Below are 27,298 nucleotides of genomic sequence, written 5' to 3' on the forward strand. Positions count from 1 at the left end.
TTTTTAAAGACAGAGTCTTGCTCTGTTGCCAGACTGGAGTGCAGTGGCGCAATCCTGGCTCACTGCAACCTCTGCCTCCCTGGTTGAAGGGATTCTCCTCACTCAGCCTCCCGAGTAGCTGGGACTACAGGCATGCACCACCACACCCACTTAATTTTTGTATTTTTAGTAGAGATGGGGTTTCACCATGTTGGCCAGGATGGTCTCGATCCCTTGACCTTATGATCTGCCTGCCTTGGCCTCCCAAAGTTCTGGGATTACAGGCGTGAGCCACTGTGCCCGGCTGTGTTTTATGAGCTTTTAAAAAGAGATCTTCTGCAAAACAGTTCATGTAAATGATGGTAACCTGAAACTGAACACTAAACCCTTGATAGAAGAAAGGGCAAGCTAACAAAGGAATAGTTTCAATGTGCAGCCTCCCCACAGAACATATTCATTATGCAAGCTTAGCAGCCAGTACATACAAAATCGTTTTTAAAAAGAAACCTGTATTGATTCTTTCTTCGTATGTAATAGATTCTTTCTTCAACAAACCTTCACAAGAAAGATGAAAAAAACGAGTGCTTTCACAACTCTCTAAAACATGTGGTTATAAGCTTAAATTTAGATTTTTGCAAGTCTTAGTTTTCAAGAGAAAGTTCCTTGGGCTTTTCTTATTCTGTGATATGTCTTTGATATTATTTGCTTGATGATTTTTATGATGAGGCTGAGAAAAATCAGAATGCTATAGACATAAATCTAACTTGCTCTAGATTTTAGTTGATACACTTTACTGTTTCAGTCTTCTATGAACATGTAGCTCTTTCCACTGAAATTACTGACAGGATTTCAGAAAGCAATAAACAATATAAAACTTCCCTACCAACCTCAACATAATTTTAACATCATTCCCTTCCCTAATGACAATGTTAATGTAAACAGTAAACATGTAAAACGGTATTGTTAAATATACAAGAGTAAAAAAGAAGCCCAATTTAATTAACACTGTGATTGGATTCCTGTTGTCCTTCATTACCACTGCACTTATTAAATTTCATTCATAATTAAAAATTATATAATATAGTCCAACTACATCATCTTGTTTTTAAATAGAAAATAACAATTACTTTAGAGCAATTACTAATGCCCACTATTCTAATAAATGTCCATATTTTAAGATGTCCAGAAATGAGGCATATAGACTACAAGTCTCATAAATCATATACATTCTTTTAAAAGTAAAGGCAAACACAGTGAATGCAGGCAGCCCTTTGTATTCTACAGATCCCAGTGTGTTTTACAGATCTTCAACAAAGGATTTTGGCTCCTATACCAGAAATGAACGCTGTTTAAAATGTTGAATTGAAGCTCATCAATTTCAAGGAGTCCTGACTAAAGCTTCTAGAAATCTAAACTTTAGCATTTTAAGTGCATAAATATTTAGATGTTCCTTCTTAAATTTTGCTGCATTTCCGTAAGTTAAGGAAAAACAGAGGAAACAGGTTGGCAAGTGCCATCTTGTGGACTCTCTGGAAAATGTTTTCACCTATTCAGCAGTATAATTCGAAAAGCAAATCATTATAAATGTTCAATACAATATTCCCAATATTCAAAATGTTTCTTTAATTTAAATTAAAAGGTTAATTTTCCAGGGTCCAAACATCAATAACTGTAATAAATTGCGATTGTCGATTTGAGGTAAGATTATTCTAAATTACGTGAAATATTTATAGCCAAACCATCACACTGGATCCATACATTATCTTCAGGAGTTATGCCGGAGAGATATATTATGCAATGAAGCTTGAGAATCTGATATACCAAAGAAATTTAAAAAGCATCTACTCAGCAGAGAAGTTAGAATTACTCTCCTAATTTTATAATATAGCGAACATAGCTATAGAATACATCTTGCAAAAAAAAAGGGGGGGCCCTTTGTTTTTCATAAAAACTAAACCAAAAAAGTTACCAATAATTCTAAAATATAGTGAAACTAATGAATAGACACATCAATAGATTCACCATGTGTGTATGCCTAATAATCAAAAGTTTACAGATTAAGAGTTAAGATACATAGTATGTAAAGACGAAAACAAACACAAGACTAATAGGAAAGAAAATACCCCAGAGTCACAATGTTCATGATTCTCTTTAGACTTTAGAAATACAGCGGACCCTTAAACAACATGGGTTTGAACCACGTGGGTCTACCTATAAACAGATTTTCTTGCGCTTCTGCTACCCCTAAGACAGTAAGATCAACCAACCCCTCCTCTTCTTCAGCCTATTCAACACGAAGATGATAAAGATGAAGACATTTACGACGATCCACATATTTTCAGTAAATATTTTTTCCTTATGATTTTTTTTGTTTTGAGATGGAGTCTCACTCTGTTGCCCAGGCTGGAGAGCAGTGGTGCGATCTGGGCTCACTGCAACCTCTGCCTCCCGGGTTCAAGCGATTCTCCTGCCTCAGCCTTCCGAGTAGCTGGGACTACAGGCACCCACTACCACGCCCAGCTAATTTTTTGTATTTTTAGAAGAGATGGGGTTTCACTGTGTTAGCCAGGATGGTCTCCATCTACTGACATGATCTGCCCGCCTCGGCCTCCCAAAGTGCTGGGATTACAGACGTGAGCCACCATGCCCAGCCGATTTTATTTTCTTAATAACATTTTTTCTAAAGCTTACTTTATTGTAAGAGTACAGTATATAATACATGTAACACAAAATATGTGTTAATCAATTGTTTATGTTATTGGTAAGGTTTCCAGTCACCAGTAGGCTATTAGTAGTTAAGTTTTGGGGAAGTCAAAAATACGTGGATTTTTGACTGACTAGGCGGGGTGGGGGGCAGGGGATGATATCTGCCCTCCTAACCATCATGTTCAAGGGTCAACTCTAGTATGCTTTTATTATTTCACATAGCATGCAAGAGGAAATATTAACATTCTAGATTTACATGGCACTGCCATATACATAGAAACTCAAATTATATTACTGACTCTTGGTCATAATACTTTTTTTTTTTTGAGACGGAGTATAGCTCTGTCACCGAGGCTGGAGTGCAGTGGCGCGATCTCAGCTCACTGCAACCTCCACCTCCCGGGTTTAAGCGATTTTCCTGCCTCAGCCTCCTGAGGAGCTAGGGTAACAGGCGCCTGCCACCACTGATTTTTGTATTTTTGTATTAGCCCACCACCAGCTAATTTTTGTATTTGTAGTGGAGACGGGGTTTCACTGTGTTGGCCAGGATGGTCTCAAACTCCTGACCTCGTGATCCGCCCACCTTGGCCTCCTAAAGTGCTAGGATTATATGCGTTAGCCATCACACCTGCCAGGTCATAACACTCTTTTACAGAGGTAAGTAAGGAGAAACTGCTTTTATTTCACTTTTAGATTGAAGGGAGACAAATTTTAATAACTGTTGAGACTAAATATTTGATGATGGCAATTTTATATAGATGTGTTGTCTTCTTAGACCTGGTTATCGACAGTCAGTTTTACCTTATCCAGGATGAGGGAGAGGGAGATGTGAGTTTTAATTATTGTGAGGATAGTCTAAACTGAGAAAGACCAAAAAAAAAAAAAACCTCGAAAATTTTCACATGCTAAAGAACACTAACATGCCCGTACATAATGAGACTTTCCAAGTATGAGTAAAATTGGGCCATAAAAAGTGACAACAAACAAGTATTAGGTGAAAGGCATGTTTGATAAATATGTAGTCCTCCTTGAATAATGAGAATATGTCCCTTTTTAAAAGGTACAATTAACATGGGAGAAAGCACAAAATATAATGTATTGTCAACAGTCTTCTCCAGACCCTGCCAATATCTCAACTGTAGAAATCTTCAACTCACTATCTACCCTACCTCTCCCCTCAATTCAACTCAGCCATCATCTTTAGGATCATCTTGTCCTCCCTAGTTGCCTCATCAAAGATTCGTACCAGGTCAGTCAAGGTTCCCATTTTCACAATATTGAGTTTACAAGTGAAAAGTCATCAACTAGTGGCCTGGGGTCACTTTGCTGATGCATTTTCTTTGGCCTATCAGTGATTTTTTAAAGGCCCAAATTACCAACATTTAAAATCAGGAAATGCCTCAGCATTCCCTATTGTCTATGGCACCTGTCTGCCCACCATAAACATCTGAATTGTGGCCCTGGTTTATACTCTTCTTCTTTCTAACTTCCCAAATTTTTTTTTCAAGTTCTTTCTCTTGGTATTCTTTTTGTTTGTTTGTTTGTTTGCACAGACACAGGACAAGACATAGGACAGTCATAGGACAAGATTATGTCCTATGATGTCATGGAATAGTAACTACTTGAGGATTCTTCACCAGTGTTCTTCTTAAATGGTGCTTAATCCCAAGTCTGCTACTGGTTGATGATGTAGCAACACCTAAGTTTATACAGTATTCACCTTTTTAAATTTATGTTTTGAAATGTAAAACTTTGAGAGGGCTTTCTGCTTTGCCTGCCTCTGGACGGTAGATCTGAGGAGATTTTTGTTATACTTGACATTTTCTTTATGAGAAAAAATAAAAAGACCAAATACTTGGGAAAAAATAGGTGAACTTAAGCCACGCCTAAGTTAAGCCAAGTCTAAGTCTAAGTTGGCTTAAGATTTGATGGCATTTTTAATTGTCTACAACTTCCCAACCCTGTTTCAATAAAATTAGCACAGAGTGTACCGTTTTGCAAATATTGCTAATATCTTTTTCTTAGTGCTTTATTAGTGATTACTTATAATATAACAATATATTTAGTTGCCTTGAGACAACATGACAGATAGTATTCTATGGCAGCTTTCTCAGCGGCTATGAATCTTCTTATCATAAGGCACTGGAAAATAAAAAAAGCCTATAAAACTCATCACTGGTTTGAGCTCTTTAGAAAACAGACAGTATGTAAAGTGTTAATAAATACAGTATGAAATATACCAGTTCATCTCAGCTTAATATCTCAGCATTAACAATAAATTATTTCTATAATTTGAAAAAAGGTGTATATTGCTGTAATTTAGGGAAATAGATTTGAAAGAACACAAGGGTTTAAAGTAGCTTAGTTTTATTTCAGTTCACATTACCATTTGTCTGCATTAAAATTTTAAGTCAGAAAAAGTACTGCTTGATAGTATTTATTAAAAGCTGTCGCATTTTTTCAAAAAATAGTAGTGAAATTAATCTATTATAAAGTCTTGATCTCTCAATCTGCTAAAAGTCCTATGAACTATGTAGTTTAACTCTATTACCATAAACCTATGTAAATCTTAAAATAAAAGATAAGGCCGGGTATGGTGGCTCACACCTGTAATCCCAACATTTAGGGAGGCCGAGGCAGGCAGATCACAAGGTCAGGAGTTCGAGATCAGCCTGGCCAACATGGTGAAACCCCATCTCCACTAAAAATACAAAAATCAGCCGGGTGTGGTGGCGGGTGCCTGTAAACCCAGCTACTTGGGAGACTGAGGCAGGAGAATGGCTTGAAACCAGAAGGTGGAGGTTGCAGTGAGCCAAGATTGCACACTGCACTCCAGCCTGGGCAATCAGAGCGAAACTCAAAAAAAAAAAAAAAAAAGATAAATATGTCAACTTTTAAAAAGTGTGCCTTGCCACCTAATAATTATGACAGCTGAAAACACATAGTAAGCAACATATTAAAGTTGCATATTAGGCTGGGCATGGTGGATCACACCTGTAATCCTAGCACTTTGAAGAATTACACTTTGAAGGCTCCTCCTAAGGTGGGAGGAGTGCTTGAGCCCAGAACTTCGCGACCAGCCTGGACAACACAGGGAGACCCTGTCTCTACCAATAATTTAAAAATCAGCTGGGCATGGTGGCACACACCTGTGGTCTCAGCTACTTGGGAGGCTGAGGTGGGAGGATCGCCTGAGCCCAAGAGGTCAAGGCTGCAGTGAGCAGTGATCACACTACCACACTGCAGCCTGGGAAAAACAGCGAGATCCTGTCTCAAAAAAAAAAAAGAAAAAAAAGAAGTTGCATGTTTATCTTAAATGTACTCTTACTAATGAAAAAAACACTATTTTGGGACAGAGCTTTTACAAATTATCTAATATTAATGTAAATAACATATATCAATTTTCCTTCTTCCCCTGGTACAAACAGATAAGACCTGAAAACATCGGACTTTTTCTATTAAGATTTTGATCAACCTTTAACTAAAAATTAGTTCTAAAAAATAGTTTAAAAATGGTCATAGGCCTGTTTTCCTGAAAATCAATTATTGTACTTGAATAAAAGTAAAAGAAGAAAAGTTTGGATTAGAAGAGTGAGATGAGAAGGCATCTTGAGCTCAATGAGGTCTCATCCCAAATGAGTAAGTTCTGGGATCTGTGTGTTTGATCACTGCTCTTTCCTTCCCACTGCTCCTGACATTGGCAGACTTGGGGTGTGTGTGTGTGTGGGTGTGGGTGTGGGGGTGTGTGTGTGTGTGTGTGTGTATGCGCACGTGACAGAGAGAGTGAGCAAGAGCAAAAGTGCGAGGTCAGAGCGAGAGGGGGAAGATGGAGAGTGAGGGAGAAGAGAGGAAGAAATAAACACTAAAAGAGAAAGCAAGAGCTCCTCTGTCTGGAGAGACCTAGGAACAGCAGATGTTCCCCTACCCACTCCTATCCTCACCAATCTGTCCCACCCCTGCAAGAAAGGGGCTTGTGGCTCTCCAGAGAACTGCAGAGTCATGTGTCTGGAAAATTCAGGATGACAAGCCTTTAAGTATTCTGCAAGTGTCCCTACTGTATAGCGATGTCTGTTGCCCCCTTTCTTTTTACCACTGTATTATTAATCCATCTTGTTCCTTTTCTTGTCCTTTTGAAATAATCTATCCTTTTAACTTCAACTAAAAAAAAATGAACTGACATGCCCAGAGAAGCATTTCTCATTCCAGGAATATACAATAACTTTAAAATCTCTGGTTAACTTTTAAACATTAGGATAAAAGAAACATGAATTGCATTTTTATGGCTCTCATCTTTAATTACATATGCTGTACACATACACAATGAGCATCTTTATAACATCCAAACCTGAGATCCAAATCTCAGAACAGTAACAAATACCATCCAAAGACTTAATAGGCAAAATCATCTTATAGGAACAACTTACAGGAGTAGCAAAGTCAAATTCATCAAAACATTTTTTTCACAATTAAATATTATAATAAGCAATAAGTGAAATGTCCTATAAACCACTGACTGCATCTTTTTCAAGGGTCACGGTTAAATATATTCCACTCTGTAAAACAATCATTAGTGTGAGCTTTTCGGTCTACTACTTAGTGACATCTATTCAGCAACCTTCAAAACACAAGCTAGTTTTTAAGTGGAGGACTAATATGCAAATGTCCTATGCACTTGGCTAACCCACCAGGGTCTGAAAGGGAGACCTGAACAAAGAAAGGCTGCCCTTCACAACTCCTTGCCATCAGCCTAGAAAAGTCTAAAAGAAGAGAAAACAGCTCTCAGAGCAGAAGAACCCATCATTTTTCTTACCTTTAGCACGGTCCCTCCAGAAGGTTTCTGTTTTCAGTTGACTACTGGACCCATGACATTAAAGGGGCCAGAAAATCAACCTGGATTATAACAATCCCTGTGTTTATAGATACTGTTTAGTGTCCCTTCTCCTCTGGTTTGAAAGTTAAAAGACGGATAAAGAGGTTTTTATAAAATATAACACAGTATAAATGTAACTGTAATTTCACAGGAAACTTTTGAAGAAAGAAAAGCTAGCAAAAGGAACCAATCCCAGAGTAAATAATATACCTGCCCTTGACATGAAACAATACTGCAGGAATACATGTATTTTTTTCTGTTAAAGCCTGGAAAAAAGATAATTAGTTAACAAAAACAATATTTAAGAAATCTGGAGGCCGGGCGCGGTGGCTCAAGTCTGTAATCCCAGCACTTTGGGAGGCCGAGACGAGCGGATCACGAGGTCAGGAGATCGAGACCATCCTGGCTGACACGGTGAAACCCCGTCTCTACTAAAAAATACAAAAAAACTAGCCGGGCGAGGTGGCGGGCGCCTGTAGTCCCAGCTACTCGGGAGGCTGAGGCAGGAGAATGGCATGAACCCGGGAGGTGGAGCTTGCTGTGAGCCAAGATCACGCCACTGCACTCCAGCCTGGGCGGCAGAGCGAGACTCTGTCTCAAAAAAAAAAAAAAGAAAAAAGAAATCTGGAAATGTTAACTGTTGATAACTTGATTAAAGTATTATAAAGCAATAGAATAACTTTAAAAATGCTTTATATTTCTACCTTGGAAATTGTTAAGCTACAGGAACACCATGGTTTAGGGGAGATATTTTTTCGTTTAACAAATATTTTCAAGCACCTGCTATGTATGAAGCACTGTGCTAAGTTTAAGAAAGGTGAGGAATACAGAAATGAGAAAGAAATAAATCTTACTTTGGAGAAACTGTCAGTCTAGAAAAGATGACAAAAATAAGATACATAACTATTATGAAAGAAATGCATTCACAAATGTTATGAGAGATTCACAGAAAAAATGATACAGAATTCAGAACATGAAGGGACTCCTTCTGATGGGTGACAGGGGGCAGAGGAAGAGGTTGCAGAACTGAAAGGAAAGGCAGAGCCACAGAAAGAAAGAGGTATGAAAGCCATGCAAAGACCAATCTGTAAGAGTTAGCAGCTAGTTGGATATCAGAGGCAAGGAAAGAGAGGATGGAAGAATAAACACTAAGAATGTGGGGCTGGAATATGTGGCACCTGAAGTGTCTATAGGAAATCCAGACAGAGATGTGGAGTCTATGGTAGGGCAGGCTGGAGATAGATAAAGACTTGGGAATCATCCACACGGTGTTCACTGTTGAAGCCTACAAGCTTCCAAACGAGAAAAGAAGGTCAGTTCTTCAAAAGCACTGACATAGAGGGGATCAAACAGAACAAACTGACGCACACGAAAGGCAGGAAAAGGAGTAGCAGCAGAACACAATGTCTCAAAAGACGAGAGAAAAAAGTTTTAAGAAGAAAGATGTAATCAAAGACATCAAATAGTGCAGAAAGAACAAATATTCAAACAAGCCACTGGATACTGGCTCCTAAAGGATAAAGCACTTCCAGTTGATCAGAAGCAAATGTAAGACGACACTTGTGGCAAGATGCTCTCCTTGACCAAACTTTAGTCAGGCTTCTCCTAGGCCCTCTTCTCAACCAGGCTCCACCTTGGCCCAGGCCCCACCAGACCCGCATAGCCCAGTTTTACCAAGAAGCCTGCTAAGTCAGTTTAGAGAGAATCCTTCCACCTTTGATAGCTAATCAATTTTTTTTTTTAAAGAGACAGGATCTGACTCTGTCACCCAGGCTGGAGTGCTCACTGAAGCCTGGGTTCAAACACCTGCGCTCAAGCAATCCTCCAGCCTCAGCCTCCCCGAATAGCTGGAACTACAGGTGTGTGCCACCATGCCAGCTATGTTTTTACTTTTTGTAGAGATGAGGGTCTCGCTATACTGCTCAGGCTGGTCTTGAATTCCTGGCCTCAAGCAATCCTTCTGCTTCAGCCTCCCAAACGGCTGCGATTACAGGCATGAGCCACCACCACACCTGGCTCCAATCACTTGTTAGCTAATGGAATTCCTCATCCCCCTACTCTTGTTATCTGATCACACTGACATGCCCTCAGTAAGAATCCTGTTATGTCAGTTTAGCAATAATTCCCCCCACCCTTGATGTCTCCTCTTAGTAACTGTCCATCGACCACCCCACAACCTGCTTCATGGTTATAAATTCCTGCTTGTTCTTGTTGTATTCAGAATTGAGTCCAATATCTCTCCCCTATCACAGCAGTCTGGACACCTGTCATGATCATCTTAAATAAAATCTTCTTTGCTGCTTTAACAAGTGTTAGAATAAGTTTTTCTTTAATAGTTGTCAATCTCTTGTTTTTCACTAGAGATGAATGACATTCACAAACACCTAAAAACTAATTATTATCTGTGGCACTGTGGCTGGGAAGAGATGAAAACAGACATGTAGAAGTGGAAGGGGACCATACAGAGACTTCTCTTTCAATAAGTCCTTGGTAATGGGAGGAGCACCAAAAAAACACATGACAGTGCTTGAGAGGGTACCAAAGTTTAAAAAAAAAAAGGCTTTACCATATGGAATGACAAATCACGGCTGCAGTCAGAGAGAAACAACCCAAGGGAGAGGAAGACTCTAATGACACAAGACAGAGAAAAACAAATTCCCATGATTATTGTTTCAATCTTCTTGCACTGAATCTTTTTGTAAATTGCCTCAAATTCTTCCTAGAAAAATAAGAGGCATTAATAAATAAGAGAAATAAAAGGTTTTTTAATCCATTTAAAAATGTTAATGTTTAACCTGTTGTTTATATCTGCTCTTCTCACAACCATCTGAAAAATAATAGGAATGTTCATGTAGCAGACAAATTAATGAAAGATTATGTTGTTTTTATTTTCAGACCTCTAAAAGGTTAAATTAGCCATTTTCATACTGAATTCATATTCAATTTGATTATGTTCCCTACTGTGAGGGTAAAACATGAACAAACCAAGCTAATTTATGTACAATCCCTTTGTACTATTGAAATGAAAATGAACAATAGTTTAAGGAAGTGGAATTTGTTATCTAATTATGCCAAATAATTTAGAAACATCTGCTGGTGGTTAGTAATATTATAGTTAAACCTCACGGAATTTGATCCAGAGAGATTTCTATTTTATTCAAGCTTTTGTGAGCTTACAGTTGGGGAATCCATATTAGAATATAGAACCAAGGGATGACAGAATGACACATTTACTGAATTTTTAAAAATGCACAGAAAATGATGAAAGGAAAACGGGGGGTCCATGTCGTATGGATCTGGGCCTTACAGTTAACTCCCATATTTAATAAATACAGTAGACTCCATAACATGCAACATTTATTGAGTAGCTAGTAGGCAGCAGACACTGTAACGGTTGTTAAATATACAAAGAAAAAACCTATAGCTTTCCCATTAGGGAACTTCATCCAATGGGGAGACAGGAGACTATAAACTATTATGTTACCACATAATAAGTGCTAGGGCAGAGATGTTTAGTATAGGGCACTCCGGATGCAGAAAAGGGATAACTCACAAATGAAGGCCAGGTAGAAGAGATGATTATTCAAGCTGAGTTTTGCAAGATGTGTAGAGGTGAGAGCAAAGAAGGGATAGGGACATGATGGTGCCAAAGGCTCATTAGGTACACTTTTTTCTGGAAAGTAGTCCAGTATGGCTAAAGCACAGTCTCTAAGTGGGAGACAGTGAGAGATGAAGTCAGACAAGTAATCAAGGGTCCTATCTTGATAGTCTTATACACAAGCTAGGGAATTTGGACTTAATGGTGACAAGGAACCACTGAAGGATTTTAAGTAGGGAAGTAAATTGTAAACTAACCAATTTCTAAGAGGCAGGTTTAAGTTTCCGATTACAGACCCTCATATAATAAGCAAGGATAATGTAAAATAATAAAGGAGGAAAAAACATAAAAGTAAATGTTTAAATTGATTGAAGGTGATTCACAAGTTACAGATATACAGTGACAGTATTGTTATATGTTTATTCTTTCTTTCTTCATTTATTCACTTAACTTAGATTGAGTACCTATTACGTGCCAAACACTGAGTTTACAGTCCTTGACACATTTTAAGTGTTATGAGGGCAGGCATATAACTGATTACAGAAATCCTTATCCACGGTTTCACTTTTCATGCTTTCAATTACACACAGTCAACTGCAATCTGAAAATATTAAATGAACAACTCCAGAAAATAAGCAATTCACAAGTTTTTACACTGCATGCTGTTCTGAGCAGCATGATGAAGTCTTACACTACACAGCTCCATCCCACCAAGCAGCAGTCCCCAATCTTTTTGGCACCAGTGACCGGTTCTGGTTTCATGGAGGACAATTTTTCCATGGACGGTGGCGGTATGGGGGCATGCAGAGGGAATGCTTTGGGATGCAACTGCTCCACCTCAGATCAACAGGCATTAGATTCTCTTAAGGAGTGTGCAACCTAGATCCCTCACATGAGCAGTTCACAACAGGGCTCACACTCCTGTGAGAATCTAATGCCACTGCTGATCTGATGGGGTGGAGCACAGGTGGTAATGCTCACTCACTTGCTGCTCACCTCCTGCTGTGTGGCCCAGTTCCTAAAAGGCCACCAACCAGCACCAGTCCATGGCCTGGGGGTGAGGACCCCTGCTGCCAAGAATGTGAGTAATTCCTTTGTCCAAGATATCCACGCTGTAGACACTACCTGCTTGTAAGACACTTAGTAGCCATTTTAGCAGTACCATGGTGCTTATGCTCAAATAACCTTTATTTTACTTAACAGTGGCCCCAAAGTACAAGAGTAGCAATGCTTGCATACTATCATAATGGTTCTATTTGATTATTAGTTACTGTTAATCTCTTATTGTACCTAATTTATAAATTAAAATTTTACCATCCTATGTTTGTATAGGAAAAAACATAGTAGATAATAGGGTTCTGTAGTATCCAGTTTCAGGCATCCACTGAGGCTCCTGGAATGTATCCGCTGAGGATAAGGGGAGACTACTGTATCATCTGGGTTACCTCCCAAAGGAGAAGTAAGCATTGCCTGTTGAACAGGGTATTGTTTACATTTTCAGAGAGTAACAGAAAGTGTCACAGTGGCCAGCACTATCACAGAAATCTACTTGATCTTCACTGTAAGCCCCCTGAACCAGGTCTGCAGTGGCACATAGCACTTATTCAGCCACACACACAAAGTAGAAATATTACAAAACCATTTTTTCAAGTGGGTCAACAGACTTGTTAAATGGAGAAATTGTTCTGGTATCTTCAACCTTTGTTAATATTTACAGTAACAATATTGGTGACAATAAGAGCTACTATGTATCTTCAACCACTGTGCTAAGAACCCTACATAATAATCTCATTTATTCCTGCGCAGATGGGATAAGGGAACAGTCCCTGTTTACCTATCAAGAAATTGAGACTAGAACATATAGCTGACCCTTGGCAGAGAAAGGACTAAACATAGCTCACTTACCGCCAAATCCAAGCTCTTTCCACTACACTACATGCTATGAAAGTACCATCCTCCATGAACCTCCCATCTCACTCAGTAAAATCTCAAGTCCTTACCAGGCCCTGGGGGATACACCTCAGTACTCTCTATCCCCCAGCTGCCTCTCTCCTCATCTCCTCCACCTTTCCCCTTGCTGACTCCACTCCAGCCACACTGGCCCTTCTGTTCCTGAAAAGTGCCCAGCACATCCTTGCTTCAAAGCCTGCTCCATGAGGCAATTTCCCAATTTCATGTAATGGGTTTCTCACTTCTTTCAAGCCTGCTCAAAATTCACCTGTCTGTGAGGCCTACTCCCCCTCCCCCTACATTGCGAGACAGGTAACCCCTTACCCCTCACTCTCCTCTATTTTTCTTCAAAGCATTTGCCACCTGGCACACTATACATGTTTTATTGTCTGTTTCCCTCCACTGCAAATATAAATTCCTTGATGGCAGGAACGAATACTTACTTGGCACATATTAGGCACTCACTAAATATTCATCAGATAGATGGATAAACGAATCACAAAATAGGAAAACACATCCCAAGCCTCAAAGCTACTCCTTGGCAAAATTATAGAAGAGTACTCTTCTAGTTTCTACACCCTTCTCTCACTTAACGGTATCATCCACTCCTTCCCCAGACCTCAAATGTCCTCTGCTTTTTCATGCACTTTTGCTTATGACATCACCTCCTACAAACCTTTTTAGTAAAGCCCCACCCTCTACAACTTCTACTTTCTCTTACAGTATAATTCCCTCAATCAAAATGCCTGCTCTATGTTTTTACTACTTTAAGACTGCCCATCCATAAACTGAAATAATTCTTTCATGCTAAAAGAACGTATTTATCTATATTTAGCATGTAATTCCTCATAGGTAACATGCTAAAAAATCATGCTTAATAGTGTAAATTTCACTTACCATGGGAGGTCTGCAGGAAAAAATATTTCAGTCAAACAGATGTTTCCATATCCCTCAAATGGACATCCACACCACTCACCTGCTCCCTGCCTGACCTAGCATCGACTACTTCAAACCCTAAAATCATCTTTACCAGAGTAACTTCACAGCCATTAAAGAGCTAGAAAACAATAGCAAAGTTCTATATAAAAGATACAAAAGGCCGGGCGTGGTGACTCACATCTGTAATCCCAGCATTTTGGAAGACCGAGGCGGAAGGATCATGAGGTCAGGAGTTCGAGACCAGCCTGGCCAACAAAAATTAGCTGGGTGTGGTAGTCCCAGCTACTCGGGAGGGTGACGCAGGAGAACTGCTCGAATCCGAAGAGGCACAGGTTGCAGTGAGCTGAGACCACGCCACTCTACTCCAACCTGGGTGACAGTAAGACTCTGTCTCGGGGGCAAAAAAAAAAAAAGATACAAGATAGGGCCAGGCACAGTGGCCCACACCTATAATCCCAGCACTTTGGAGGGCCAAGATGGGTGGATCACCTGAGGTCAGGAGTTCAAGACCACCTGTCCAACATGGTGAAACCCTGTCTCTACTAAATACACAAAAATTAGCCAGGCGTGGTGACAAACGCCTGTGGTCCCAGCTACTCAGAAGTCTGAGGCAGGAGAATTGCTTGAACTTGGGAGGTGGAGGTTGCAGTAATCTGAAATTGCGCCACTGCACTGCAGCCTGGTGACAGAGTGAGACTCTGTCTCAAAAAAAAAAACATACAAGATTTAAAAAAAAAAAAAAAACCACATACTTTAAGAGCTGAAGATATGACAGAAATGGGAAAAATCAGGAAGAATTTGCAGTTTTAAAAGCCTCAAAGACTCATTCAGTTTTGAAATGTCAAGTCTGTGGTCACAAAAATCTATTCAAGGAGAGATATGTCTGACACATCCCTGTGCTTGCCTTACACCACGGAACACATGCAATCCAAAGGAATCGAAAGGTCAAAGTCAGAGTAGAAAGAGAAAGGAACCACTCTCAGTGCAGCTGGATAAAAAACAATGAGATGGCTCTATGCCAGGCCACTGAGCAGCTGGTGACATGCTGGCCTGACTCATCTTCCCTTCTCCCCCATTCTCTCAACTGTGGGTATTGGCTCTTCCCAAGAAGTGCCTACTTTTCTAACTGTAAAACAGGTAGGAACAGTTTTACCTATCCATTTTTAATTTTATTTTTTGTTCTTTGGGAAGAAAAGTAAAAAAAATTCTAAAAATGTAAAAAGCTCTTAAAGGTTCTTGGATATAAAACCATTCTTTTCTTCTCTTTAATGTTTATTTTTAAAGCTCAGGTGGTTTTTTAAATTAATATATCTCAGCTTTACTGAGATATATTCCCATACCATAAAATTCACCCTTTTAAAGTATACAATGTAGCGGTTTCTAGTGTATTCACAAAGTATCTATTCTTTTAAATATAAACAGCCAAATTAGGAATATACATTTATAACTTTATTTTGTCAGGCTTTTTTTCTATTCAATATGACTTTTCAATGTAAATATGGTCATACTGTATCCTCTTTCCTTAGTTTTGTCCTATCCTATTTTTAAGGATAGTAGGATTATATTAATAAAAAAATCAAAGTTCATAGAAATTATTTTCTATGTAAGAATGACTTATGGCTGGTGATTTGGTTACAAGGCCAGGCTCAAGGACTTGTCCTGAATTGAGTTTGCACAGAAAGTTCTGTGATTTCATTTAGTTTACATATTTCAGATAAATAAAGTCTTCTAAAGATGCTGTAATTGATACTTTCTGTAAGACTGAGAAAACATCAATTGCCCATAGAAAAGGACCTTGTCTTTATCAGAGGGACTCTGAGAAACGCTACACCCTCACCAGCCCCAGCAAGCTACTCTTTGTCATGGCTGCTCTCAAGATGATGGTAAATTCCTAGGTTAAAACAATCTTATGAAAAATCTGTAACTTATTATACTAATGTCATTCCTTTAAAACTATTATTATAACATATAAAACATCACCAAACAGTATTTTTCTGCCTATTTTATGATTGCTTTAAATTAGTATAAAACATGTATTCTCAATGAGTTGGGGAGACGGAGAGTTGGGTTAAAAAAGTACTGTATTTATATTATGCAGAAAGCAGATATATCTACAGTACATAAAGAGATACACGGTATATTTCTGGTATTAAATTTTCATGGGGAGAACAATTAGAAAATAGGCCTAAAAGGCTGGGAGGGGGAAGATTTTTTAAAAGGTTGAGAAAAAGTAATCTAAAAGAAACTAAAACTTTTATTGAAAATATGTCAAATTTGTACAATTATACGTATCACTATTTTCTATGTTCAAAAATTAGGCTGCTTATAGGATGGTTATCTGCAGAGCCAGATGTGACTCAAAAGACTGCAGCACCAATATTCCTTGTACACAGATGGTGACTATCAGAGTTATAAAAACTATAATTATTTTATTGTTCTTACATTGTACCAGCTCTCCACACATTAAAAGACAAACTTTAAAGCTAAAATATTAGAACCACAGGCATGCATCACCACACCTGGCTAATTTTTCTTTTTTTTTAATTGAGATGGAGTCTCGCTCTGTTGCCCAGGCTAGAGTACAGTGATGTGATCTCAGTTCACTGCAACCTCTACCTCCTGGGGTTCAAGCTATTCTCCTGCCTCAGCCTCCCACGTAACTGGAACTACAAGCATGTGCCACCACGCCAGGCTAATTTTTGTAATTTTAGTAGAGACATGGTTTTGCTATGTTAGCCAGGTTGGTCTTGAACTCCTAACCTCAAGTGATCACCCACCTTAGCCTCCCAAAGTACTGTGATTACAGGCATGAGCCACCACACTCGGCCTGATTTTTTTTTTTTTTTTTTTTGAGACAAAGTCTCCCTGTGTCTCCCAGGCCGGAGTGCAGTGGCGCGATCTTGGCTCACTGTAACCTCTGCCTCCCGGGGTTCAAGGGATTCTCCTGCATCAGCCTCCCAAGTAGCTGGGACTTCAGACACCTGCCACCATACCTGGCTAATTTTTTTATTTTTAGTAAAGGGTTTCACCACGTTGGCCAGGCTGGTCTCGAACTCCTGACCTCAAATGATCCACCCACTTCAGCCTCCCAAAACGCTGGGATTACAGGTGTGAACCACTGCACCCAGCCTTTATTTATTATTATTATTATTATTTGTAGAGATGGTGTCTCCCTATGTTGTTCAGGCTGGTCTCAAACTCCTGAGCTCAAGTGATCCTCCAGCCTCGGCCCCTCAAAGCGCCAGGAGGCATGGGCCACCCATTACAGACGTGAGCCACTATGCTCAGCTGGGTTTTCTTATTTTTACTCTTTAGAGACAGGGTCTTGCTATGTTGTCCAGACTGGAATGCAGTGGCTACTCACAGGCACAATCATAGTGCAACCACAGTCTTGAACTTCTGAACTCAAGCAATTCTCTTGCCTCAGCCTCCTGAGTAGCGGGGACTACAGGCACATTGCCACCATGTCTGACTAAAATATTAAGTTTTGACACCAGTGTGAGAAGGAACACGGAGAAAAATTTAAATAAGGATGATTATTTAAATGACAGCTGAAAAGAATATATTCTGAAAACGGCAGATGAGCTCACACCACTGGGCCACCCTCTCGTATTCTTTGGATAACTGAAAAATAAAAATGTCAGCAGAGAGTATAGTTGAGTGGGAATTTCCTATAAAATTAGCTTTCAGTCAAATAAAGCATACTGAAAATGTTCAATTGACTTGTCTTTTAAAAAATACATTTTAATTTCAGGACACTCATTTGGGAAATCAGAAGATTTCCTAACTATATCACAAAGGATATGCCATTGCTATTTAACTGCTCCAAAAGATGTCCATAGGAAGGTTTGTCAGGCTAGTGACAGATGCTGAATAAAGTGAGATAATGAAAAGGTTTCCATGGCAGAAGCGTCTGAGGAAAGATGGTATAAAAATATAGCAAAATTGTAAGTATTATTAGAAGTGATCCATGGTAGTAACGATGGTGACTAACTGATAACAAGAATAGAAAAATTAGAGGCAAGGAGGGTGAGTGGCAACGCTAGAGGTGACTATACCCAGATCGAGGAGCATTATTCAAGGTTCAGCCAGGCCAGTGGATGGTAACTGAGTTCCCAATCTCATCAGTTGGTCTGGGCTATAAACCACAGCCCCATTAAGCTATAAATGACAGAAATTCCTGCCAAGGCAAGAGCTGGCAGAATGCTTATTCACCCAGCTCTGCCAACTAAGACTCTATTGGTGTGGCCAATCAGGACATTTTGTCAGGTACACCAGCTACAAATTCCCACATTCAAGGATCTGAGACTTTCCTTTTATCCCAGTAATTACTAGAAAACATGTGCTCTCTACCAAGGAAGTTCTCACAAAGCCTATATGGAATTAGTTAATAGTTAAGTGCCACTCACTATATGGAATTAGGTAATTAGTGAATTAGGTGCATTTGCTATAGTTCTAGAAAAGACTCTGGAGTGCCACTAGAGGACCATGTCTCTTGTACACTGTGACAGATGTTTGCTGAACAAATGACAGGGTGAGTGAGCAGAGTCTGTAATACATATGGATAATTTTTGAAATTGGGGGATTTAAAAACTATATCGAAGCTGATAATGAGATGTGAGTTCATCTGAAAGGAGAAGAAAAATGGGTGCAAATCCTTAAGCTTTCAAAAATGCACATTTTCAATTCCCAAATGAGACTAAAATCATTCAAGATTGGGGTCTGGTTCTTCTATCCCAAAATAAAACAAATATGCATTAAAAATATCATTTTAAGCGGCAAAGGTGATTAACAGTGAGGAGGAGAGATAAGACAGTCTTAGCCATTCAGCTTAATTTAACAAGTATTTGAGTTCCTATAACATACTTAACAAGTGAAAAAAATTAAATGTATGCAAATGCAAAATCAGGTAATGTTAGAGGTTCCACTTTTTAAAACTAAGTCACCAACTCCCTATAAAAAGAACATTTCTTAAATTTATAAAAAGCCTGAAAGAAAATGTAAAACACAAAGCTAATAACTAGTCTAGACTCTACTGCTGGACTGGGCTAACTCATTAACCAAGATACAAAAGATACGGCCCTGACAATGGTTACTCTGGGGAGCCTCAGGTATAAACTCTGCTGAGCTCTGACAAATTCCGTTGATCTGGTTAGGTCCCTGCCTCTAACTCTTTTCACTACCATCTCACAGAACTTTATTGCTCCATTGCTCTTCTGTTCTAAGTCATTAAGAGTAAATATAAAGGGACGTGAGGCACTTCTGACTAAAACCAACTAGTTAAAAGTAGTAAAATCTAAAATAAAATCCATTTCTTCTAACCCGTGGGTATGTCTCTCAACATACACAAAAAGTTATTTTGAATTGGGCAAGTTTGACCCAATCTCCTAGTATCTATCTTTAATACAACAGTTCTCAAACTTGAGTGAGCGTAAGAATCACAAAGGGAGTCACTTTAAAATCCCCTTCCCCCATGTCTTTGGGCAAAAGAATCTACATTTTTTTTTTTTTTTTTTTTTTTGAGACGGAGTCTTGCTCTGTCCCCCAGGCTGGAGTGCAGTGGCGCGATCTCGGCTCACTGCAAGCGCCGCCTCCTGGGTTTATGCCAGGCTGGAGTGCAGTGGCGCGATCTCGGCTCACTGCAAGCGCCGCCTCCTGGGTTTATGCCATTCTCCTGCCTCAGCCTCCCGAGTAGCTGGGACTACAGGCGCCCGCCACCTCGCCCGGATAGTTTTTTGTATTTTTAGTAGAGACGGGGTTTCACCACGTTAGCCAGGATGGTCTCGATCTCCTGACCTTGTGATCCGCCCGCCTCGGCCTCCCAAAGTGCTGGGATTACAGGCTTGAGCCACCGCGCCCGGCCTAAGAATCTACATTTTTAACAGACATCCCAGATGACTGATGAGTCGTGTACAATCACTTTTAAAAACAGCTGCTGCTCTATCACTACTTACCAAATAGCCTCTGCACTCAAGAGTGGTTTTATAACACAGAAACGTTCACACTGTAACAAACTGGATTTTGTGAAGTGAATTCTATTTTCCCACAAGTAGACTTTAACATTTTAAATATACATTATTCATTTTGAAGGCTGGGAGTGATTTCTTATACTTTCTTCTACAGGCCACATTCCGTACTTTTCCCTTCCTCATCTTCACCTCAGTGGTTAAAGATTTAGAATTTAGAAATCCTTTAAAAGGGCGTTTTTCACCCCAATTTATCTTTTTTATTCATCAGGAAAGCCAGTATTTGAAAAGTTGACTTGTAAACCTTACTTCTGAAATCAAACCTTGAACACGCTCAATATCTCTTTAGGAAACAAAATTTTTGTACCAAAAAGTTCCACATTTAAGGAAAATGCTGCTATTAAATAATACTTAGATACAAAGTACTAAGAAGCAGCGAGAATTTTACTATTTTTCAGAAAAAGAATAAACTTTTTTTAAGTACCTATGGAGGATCATCACCAAGTAAGAAATGTCACTTCTAGTAACGTACTTGGGCATAGTAAACACAGTGCCAGAGTGAAGCCTAGTGAAGTGAATTCTATGCTCAGTTTTGCCACAAAAGAGCCCTGTGACCTTGGGAAACAACCTCTCTGGATCTAAGTTTAATTTATAAAATAAGATAGTTAAATAAAAGTAACATTTTGATTCCAGCAGCTTAATTCATTGGGAGGTATTTACATCAAAAAGCATTTGAGGTATGTAACACCTCTAACGTGCTTGAATCAAATGACGTAATTAAAACTGAACTGGAAACTCGATATTGTGAATAACTTACTGAGGCTGTTCTTGTAGCTATCAATTACATATCATTGTACATTGCTTCTTCGAAAACGCTGAATACTTTGAACGTCTAAATGTTCATATATTGAGTTTTCTTAAAGTCAGGTACGTATGTACCATAGTCCAGTTTTGTAAAAGGAAAGAATGTATCTTTTCAGTCCTTTTTCCCAACCCATTGTCATTTCTCATTGTCACTGAGAAAAAAACACCTTGAAGTCTTAAACACTAAAAGCAACAGTGTTGCAGTAATTACACCACAAAAATAACATTTCTTTCTTAATGAATACTCAGTCTCCTGAGATTACAGTTACCTTCCGGTAACCAACTTTCTTCTGTCTGCTCTCAGTCGTTAGCGCAAACATTTTCAATTTTAACCCATATTCAGTTCACAAATCATACTTATTTCCAACGGAATATACTGAGTCCAAAAAAAAAATTCCCCAATAGTCCAACAGGAAGCAACACATGCATTTGGCAATTCCAAGGAGGCTGGGGATGCACAGATACCTCGTTCAAAATAAATAAACTTTCCAAGGACCTTTATTTACCGACGGGAAAGGGAGGTTTGAAAACAACCGGTTAACTTCACTCCCAAGTTGGCATCTTAAAGAACCGTTGTGCGTTTGCAAAACACCCAGGACTTCTGAGCCTCCCAGCCGAGAATTGGCCAAGGGAGCACACGCCCATCGGCCGTGCCTGGAGAGGAAACAATGGGAGAGGGGCGAGGGAGCGAGCCGGCGCCCCGGGCGCCCCAACTCTGCGGCCCCGGCCCGCTCCGACCCCACGCGCCGCGCCCCGTCCCCGGGCGCCCAGAACCCCCCAGGTCCCCGCCCGCCAGCCCCGGGAAGCGGCCCACCTGCGGCGGCGCGGGGAGGCAGCTGCACTTACCAAACAGGGTCAGGGCCATTGTAAAGGCGCTCGCCGCCTGCTCGCCGCCGCCCGCCGAGTCCACGCGCTCCTCCCAGGCGGGCTAGGGATCACCTCATCGGCCCGCCGCACCCACACCTCGGAGGGAGTGGGGTGCCCGATGGTGCGTGCTGGGGGCGCCGGCGCCCGGGGAGGCTGCAGGCCGGGACGCGGGGGACCGCTGCAAGAAAAAGTTATTCACGCGTTATTGTCGGGCGCAACGGGCCCAGGGAGCCCCGCTAGCTCTCCTCGAGCCGGCACTTGTCGCTGCTATCAGGCGCGGAGCGTGCGCGCGGGAGGAGGTACCTGCGAGGCGGGAGGCTTGGCCGCGGCGCAGTGGCAGGCGGAGAGGCGGCGCCGCAGTGGCGGCGGCGGCGGCGACGACGGGGAGAGCAGCAGCCTCGCACAGCCCCCGGCGGGGCGCGCTCACTCCGCATCCCGCGGCCTCGCCGACGCCATCTTGCGATAGCGTCTCCCACGAGCTTGGCCGCGCCGCCGCCTCCCGCCTCTCCCTCGGGCTTCCCGGCCCAGTGCGTTCCCATGGCAACGGGCGCGCGCGGGGGCGCGGGGGTGCGCCCTCATTCACGCGGCGGCGAGGAGCCGCCCGCACCCCCCTAGAGGCGGCCGCCGGGAGCGGGGATGGAGCGGGGCCGGTGTGCGTTTTAGCTGAAAGCCCAGGTTTTTTCTTGAATGGAATTTGAGGAGGCGCAGAGAGGAGAAAAACGGTGTTACTCGAAAGAGGAAGAGTCACAGGAGGATGCTGCGTGAATACAGCGTCCGGGCAGGGTCATCTGGGGACCTGGTGCGTGTGAGGACATATTTCTCCTTCTGGCGCCCTCCGGGTTCACTGAGGCTGGAGCCAGTGACCTGAAGATGCAGGGCTCTGGAAGGAACAGAGGCACTGAATGCTGCTTTCCTCTCCGTTTGGACTTAGGAGCCGCTAGGAGTAATTCTGATCAAATTGTCACACATTAGGAAACAGGAGTCGCTTAAAAAGCATCTGAGATTACCTCAGATAATTTGTTAAAATTACCTTACACCTGATTTTTTTCCCTTTACATTATACCTCTTTGATATTGTCTCAAGGGAAAAAAATATCAGCATGTGTCACTGACTGGCACTTATTTGCCACAAAAGATTGTTCCCCTGAGCTTCTTGTATTTATCTGATAATCACCGGCAACGTCCTCCTTTCTGTGATGTTCTCTCCTCACCTCTGTCTCTGCCATGAGGAGCCATACAACGCCTTGAGATTGTCAGCCAAAAGATGTTCTTGAAAAGCTGGGTTATGATGTTTTCCGTCGTTGTCGTTTAATGTATTCAAAAAGTCATTCTTCTCTAGTTGCTATATGTGTGCCCTGTTTAAGAAATTCCTTCTTTTTCCTTGTTTCTCTGCTTAGGGATTTGGTACTATTTTGGTATCTGATCATGTAGATCTTCTCTTTGGTTCTCCTTTCTTTCTACAGGCGTCTTTGCTCTTAGTTCCTCAGGTTCCCTGGTGTCATTTCCCTCTTCTCTTCGATTTTCAAATAATTATTTAAGAATATTATAGAAAGATCTTGTATTTAATGTATCTTAGAGACCGAGTCGTGATGAAGTGGGGGATTACTACAGTACTTCCAATGGAACCACAGTTAATTCACCATCATTATTTCACAACTGACTTAAGCATCAGAAGAAAAGCAGGTTGGAAGGAGGAGCCAAGCCTTTTGTTTCAAGTCAGTTAACTCAGAAAGAAAGAAATATTAAAATGATTCAACATGAATGGGCAAGTGTTTAAGATGCTATATGCTTGGAATTTTGTGATGTAAAATGGCTCTCTTTGGCCACTAATCAAAATAAATCTTTAAAATCTCCAGAATTTAAAATCTTTCATGAAAATGGGCTCTTGATTTTGAACAACCTTTCTGCTCATGAAAAATTACAAACACACAGCTCATAAAGATAAATGAGAAACTCACGAAAGCTTTGTGGGATAGATTTTATAACAATATAAAGATTGCTGCTAATCTGCTTTGCAGCCAAATAAATCAGAAACTGAAGACTCCGTTTACTGTTTCAACCAGTGGTCTTCAACATTTTTGGACCTAATTTCCTTTTGAGGCTCTCATGAAAATACTGTTCCTCCTCTTAGAAAAGTGCTTGCATACATACACACATTCACCGGAAATTTTTCACATAATTTCAAGGGGATTATGGGCTCTTCAGGGACCTTAGGTTATCCCCTGGAAGTGTTTTTTGTAATCTCAGAAAGCTTTTGCCCTTATAATTTAAAAGAAAATATTTTCCTTCAGAATAGAACCATTGAATTTTGAATAGGAAAAGACCAAAACTCCCATGATTTACAGATAAGAAAATTGAGTTCCCCATTGTTAAAAGATTTTCGCAAATGTGTTCACCTATTTAGTAGCAGAACCAATGGGAAAATAGGTTCTGGTGTTCTCACCGACCACCTTCCCTACCCCCATCCCGCATCAATTTAGACGTTGCATGGTTTGAATTTCAAAAGAAAAATCTGTTTAGTATTAGAAACAAAATAACAAGAGTATTTTGTCCTTAGCCATTTTGCATAGGGTTTGGGAAGTTGCGTTTCGTCTCAAAGAGTTTTTATTAACATGCCCTTCTACTCAGAACTATGTGTCCAATCATGCTAAAAGAGAAACAATGCCTTTCTCACTTTGTTGAGCTCTGTTAGAGCATCAGGCTTTTGGTGCTGCAGCTGGGCTTGCTAGTAGCTCTCTCCATCCCTTGCGAGGTTGTCCTGGGAGTGAGACAGAGGGAAATGAGCTTCCATATGCTCAGATTTACCCTCCCATCATACAGCCAGCCTTTGGTTACTGGACCAGCTTTCCTCTCACTAGTCTGGCCAAGTACAGCTGAATCCTAGTGACACCCTGCTTAAACTCAAGTGAAGATCCTTTTCCTCTCCCCTTTCTACTCACACACCCACATACACACACACACACCCACCCCTGTTTTTAAGGTACACTTTGGAACAAAACAGTGTGAATGTTGCTATGTTTCCCTTTAAAGCATCCTGCTTTCCACAAGCCATTCCTTTCAACTGACTTCCAAATGGTTTGATGCTCTAACAAAATGCTCTCTATACTTGATCAAAGTGCCTGTCTTGGAAATAGTATTGGCTTTTAGAATAGTGTATTTTTTTCACCAGGCGTGGTGGCTCAAGCCTATAATCCCAGCACTTTGGGAGGCCAAGGTGAGTGGATCACGAGGTCAGGAGTTCGAGACTCAGCCTGGCCAACATGGTGAAACCCCATCTCCACTAAAAATACAAAAAAATTAGCCTGACATGTTGGCGCCTGCCTGTAATCCCAGCTGCTTGGGAGGCTGGGGCAGGAGAATCGCTTGAACCCAGGAGGCGGCGGTTGCTGTGAGCCAAGATCGCCCCACTGCACTCCAGAGCTTGGGCAACAGAGTGAGACTCCGTCTAAAATAGCGTATTTTTTTCAATGAGCTACTCCTATTCTATTGCATGTGCTTCTTTTCTCACTTAGCTGAAAATAAAGCCACAGCCTTTCAGCTGCAGATTCAATGCAAGGAAGGGCGTTAACTACTTGGAGGTGATTATTACGGGTGGTGACTTAGATTGTTTATAAAAGGAAGGCAAAGAATGAATTGACTTCTCAAACTATTTATGTTTTCATTCAACGATTTCATTTTGTGCTTAACATGCAAGTGCTTAGAAGAGCCAGATTTGTTTACTCGTTACTAACTAGCTGTCAGATTTTTAGACAAATGTTTTACTCTTTCTAGTTCTTATCTTTCTCCTTTGTAAAATGAAAGGATAGTACTAAGTTATCTCTAATATCCCTTTTAGGTTTATCTGTCATTCTGTGATATTTTAAAATCTTTAAATTAACTGGTTTATGGATAAAACAGGATATTTTTATTTGAATCTTCAATATATTTAAAGTACTGTTATATCTAAAGTTCATACATACCTAATGTAATAAAGAAGTCATGTTTTATTAAACCACTGGTACTGCTATTTCTTCTGCAGTGTGTTGTACTAATAATGTTACATTAATCATGTAGAAAGCAACCTTTTTCTGGTTTAACGGGATTAAAATTAAAAGTGTGCGCTGAACAACCCATTTCAAATTTACTAAAACAATTTCTCATTTTTATTTAAGTTTTGTTGACTAAACAGAACCTAGACAACCCTTTAAAATGGTTTTCCTACATTTTAAACTAATGACTTATCACAAGTGTTTTGAGTTTTCTTTTTGTTACCTATTTAGCTTCATTCCCATTGGTAAACATTGATTTGTTCCTCATTTTGAATGAAGCAGAAATTAACGAGGCGGTTTCTGCCTCACAATAACAAGTTAAAATTATAGCACTTTATCATGTCAGCACAGCTTTAAACACTAGGAATACCAGTGCCATTAGCACAGTTCCCAAAATAGTGCAGAAGTTTGCTAGTGAAGAGAAAAATTACACAGTATATTTCTGCTAAAGATTAAGAAAATTAAAATTATTTATTTAGATATTCACAATATGTGACATTCTCTCTATCCCATATTTATGTTGCTAGTGAAAGTGTTTGTTTCCATTATGTGAATTTGTTTAAAGTGGATTTGTTTTTGGTTTTGTGTTTGTTTTGAGACAAGGTCTCACTCTGTCACCCAGGCTGGAATGCATTGTTGCGATCTCAGGTCCCTGCAGCCTTGACTTCGCCTGTTCCAGTGATCCTCCTACCCCAGCCTCTGGAGTAGCTGGAACCACAGGTGCATGCCACCACACCTGGCTAATTTTTGTATTTTTAGTAGAGACAGGGTTTTACCATGTTGATCAGGCTGGTCTCGAACTCCTGAGTTCAAGCAATCCACTCCTCTCAGCCTCCCAAAGTGCTGTGATTGCAGGTGTGAGCCACTGTATTGGGCTATTTGGTCTGTTAGGTGTTTTTTTTTTTTTTTTTTTAGACAGAGTTTCACTCTATCACCCAGGCTGGAGTGTAGTGATGCAATCTCGGAGCTGACTGCAGTCTCTGCCTCCCAGGTTCAAGTGATTCTCCTGCCTCAGCCTTCTGAATAGCTGGGATTACAGGCATGAGCCACCACACCTGGTTAACTTTTTGTATTTTTAGTAGAGATCGGTTTCACCATGTTGACCAGGTTGGTCTTGAACTCCTGACCTCAAGTGATCCACCTGCCTTGGCCTCCCAAAGTGCTGGAATTACAGATGTGAACCACCAGGCCCAGACTATTTGGCTTGTTTTTAACAACGTTTTCCTTAAACACTTAATTCCGATGATTTTTTATCCCCCTTCTTGTTTTTTATCTCAGACTTTCTGAATTAATACCTTACCTGTAATTTGTGTGGCATTCCATGATTTACAAATAGCACTTTCACAGGACAAAGCCATATGCATACAAGTAACTAAGGCAGCGCTTGCCTCAAACATAAAGATTTAGACTATAACACTATTTATTTATTTATTTATTTATTTATTTATTATTTTTTATTTATTTATTTATTTTTTGAGGTGGAGTCTCACTCTGTCGCCCAGGCTGGAGTGCAATGGCCGGATCTCAGCTCA

General features: G+C 40.4%; 1 protein-coding gene across 3 annotated transcripts in view; it reads right to left on the bottom strand.

Moving 5' to 3' along the window:
• CHN1 (chimerin 1) overlaps positions 1–22,456 on the bottom strand; it is a 200,155-nt gene extending 177,699 nt beyond the window's left edge. For 2 of the 3 annotated variants that reach the window (XM_025405372.1, XM_025405368.1), the window contains exon 1: positions 22,043–22,456. Coding sequence is in view for 1 of the 3 variants with exons in the window: in XM_025405367.1 (XP_025261152.1) it covers positions 21,719–21,737 (19 nt within the window). In the remaining 2 variants the exon portion in view is untranslated. Of the gene's footprint in view, positions 1–21,718; positions 21,918–22,042 lie in introns of all 3 variants that reach the window. The other variant, XM_025405367.1, reaches the window with a different exon arrangement.
• Positions 22,457–27,298: the final 4,842 nt, after the last annotated feature.

This window comes from Theropithecus gelada, chromosome 12 (assembly GCF_003255815.1).
Source record: "Theropithecus gelada isolate Dixy chromosome 12, Tgel_1.0, whole genome shotgun sequence".
In the NCBI taxonomy this organism is placed as follows: domain Eukaryota; kingdom Metazoa; phylum Chordata; class Mammalia; order Primates; family Cercopithecidae; genus Theropithecus; species Theropithecus gelada.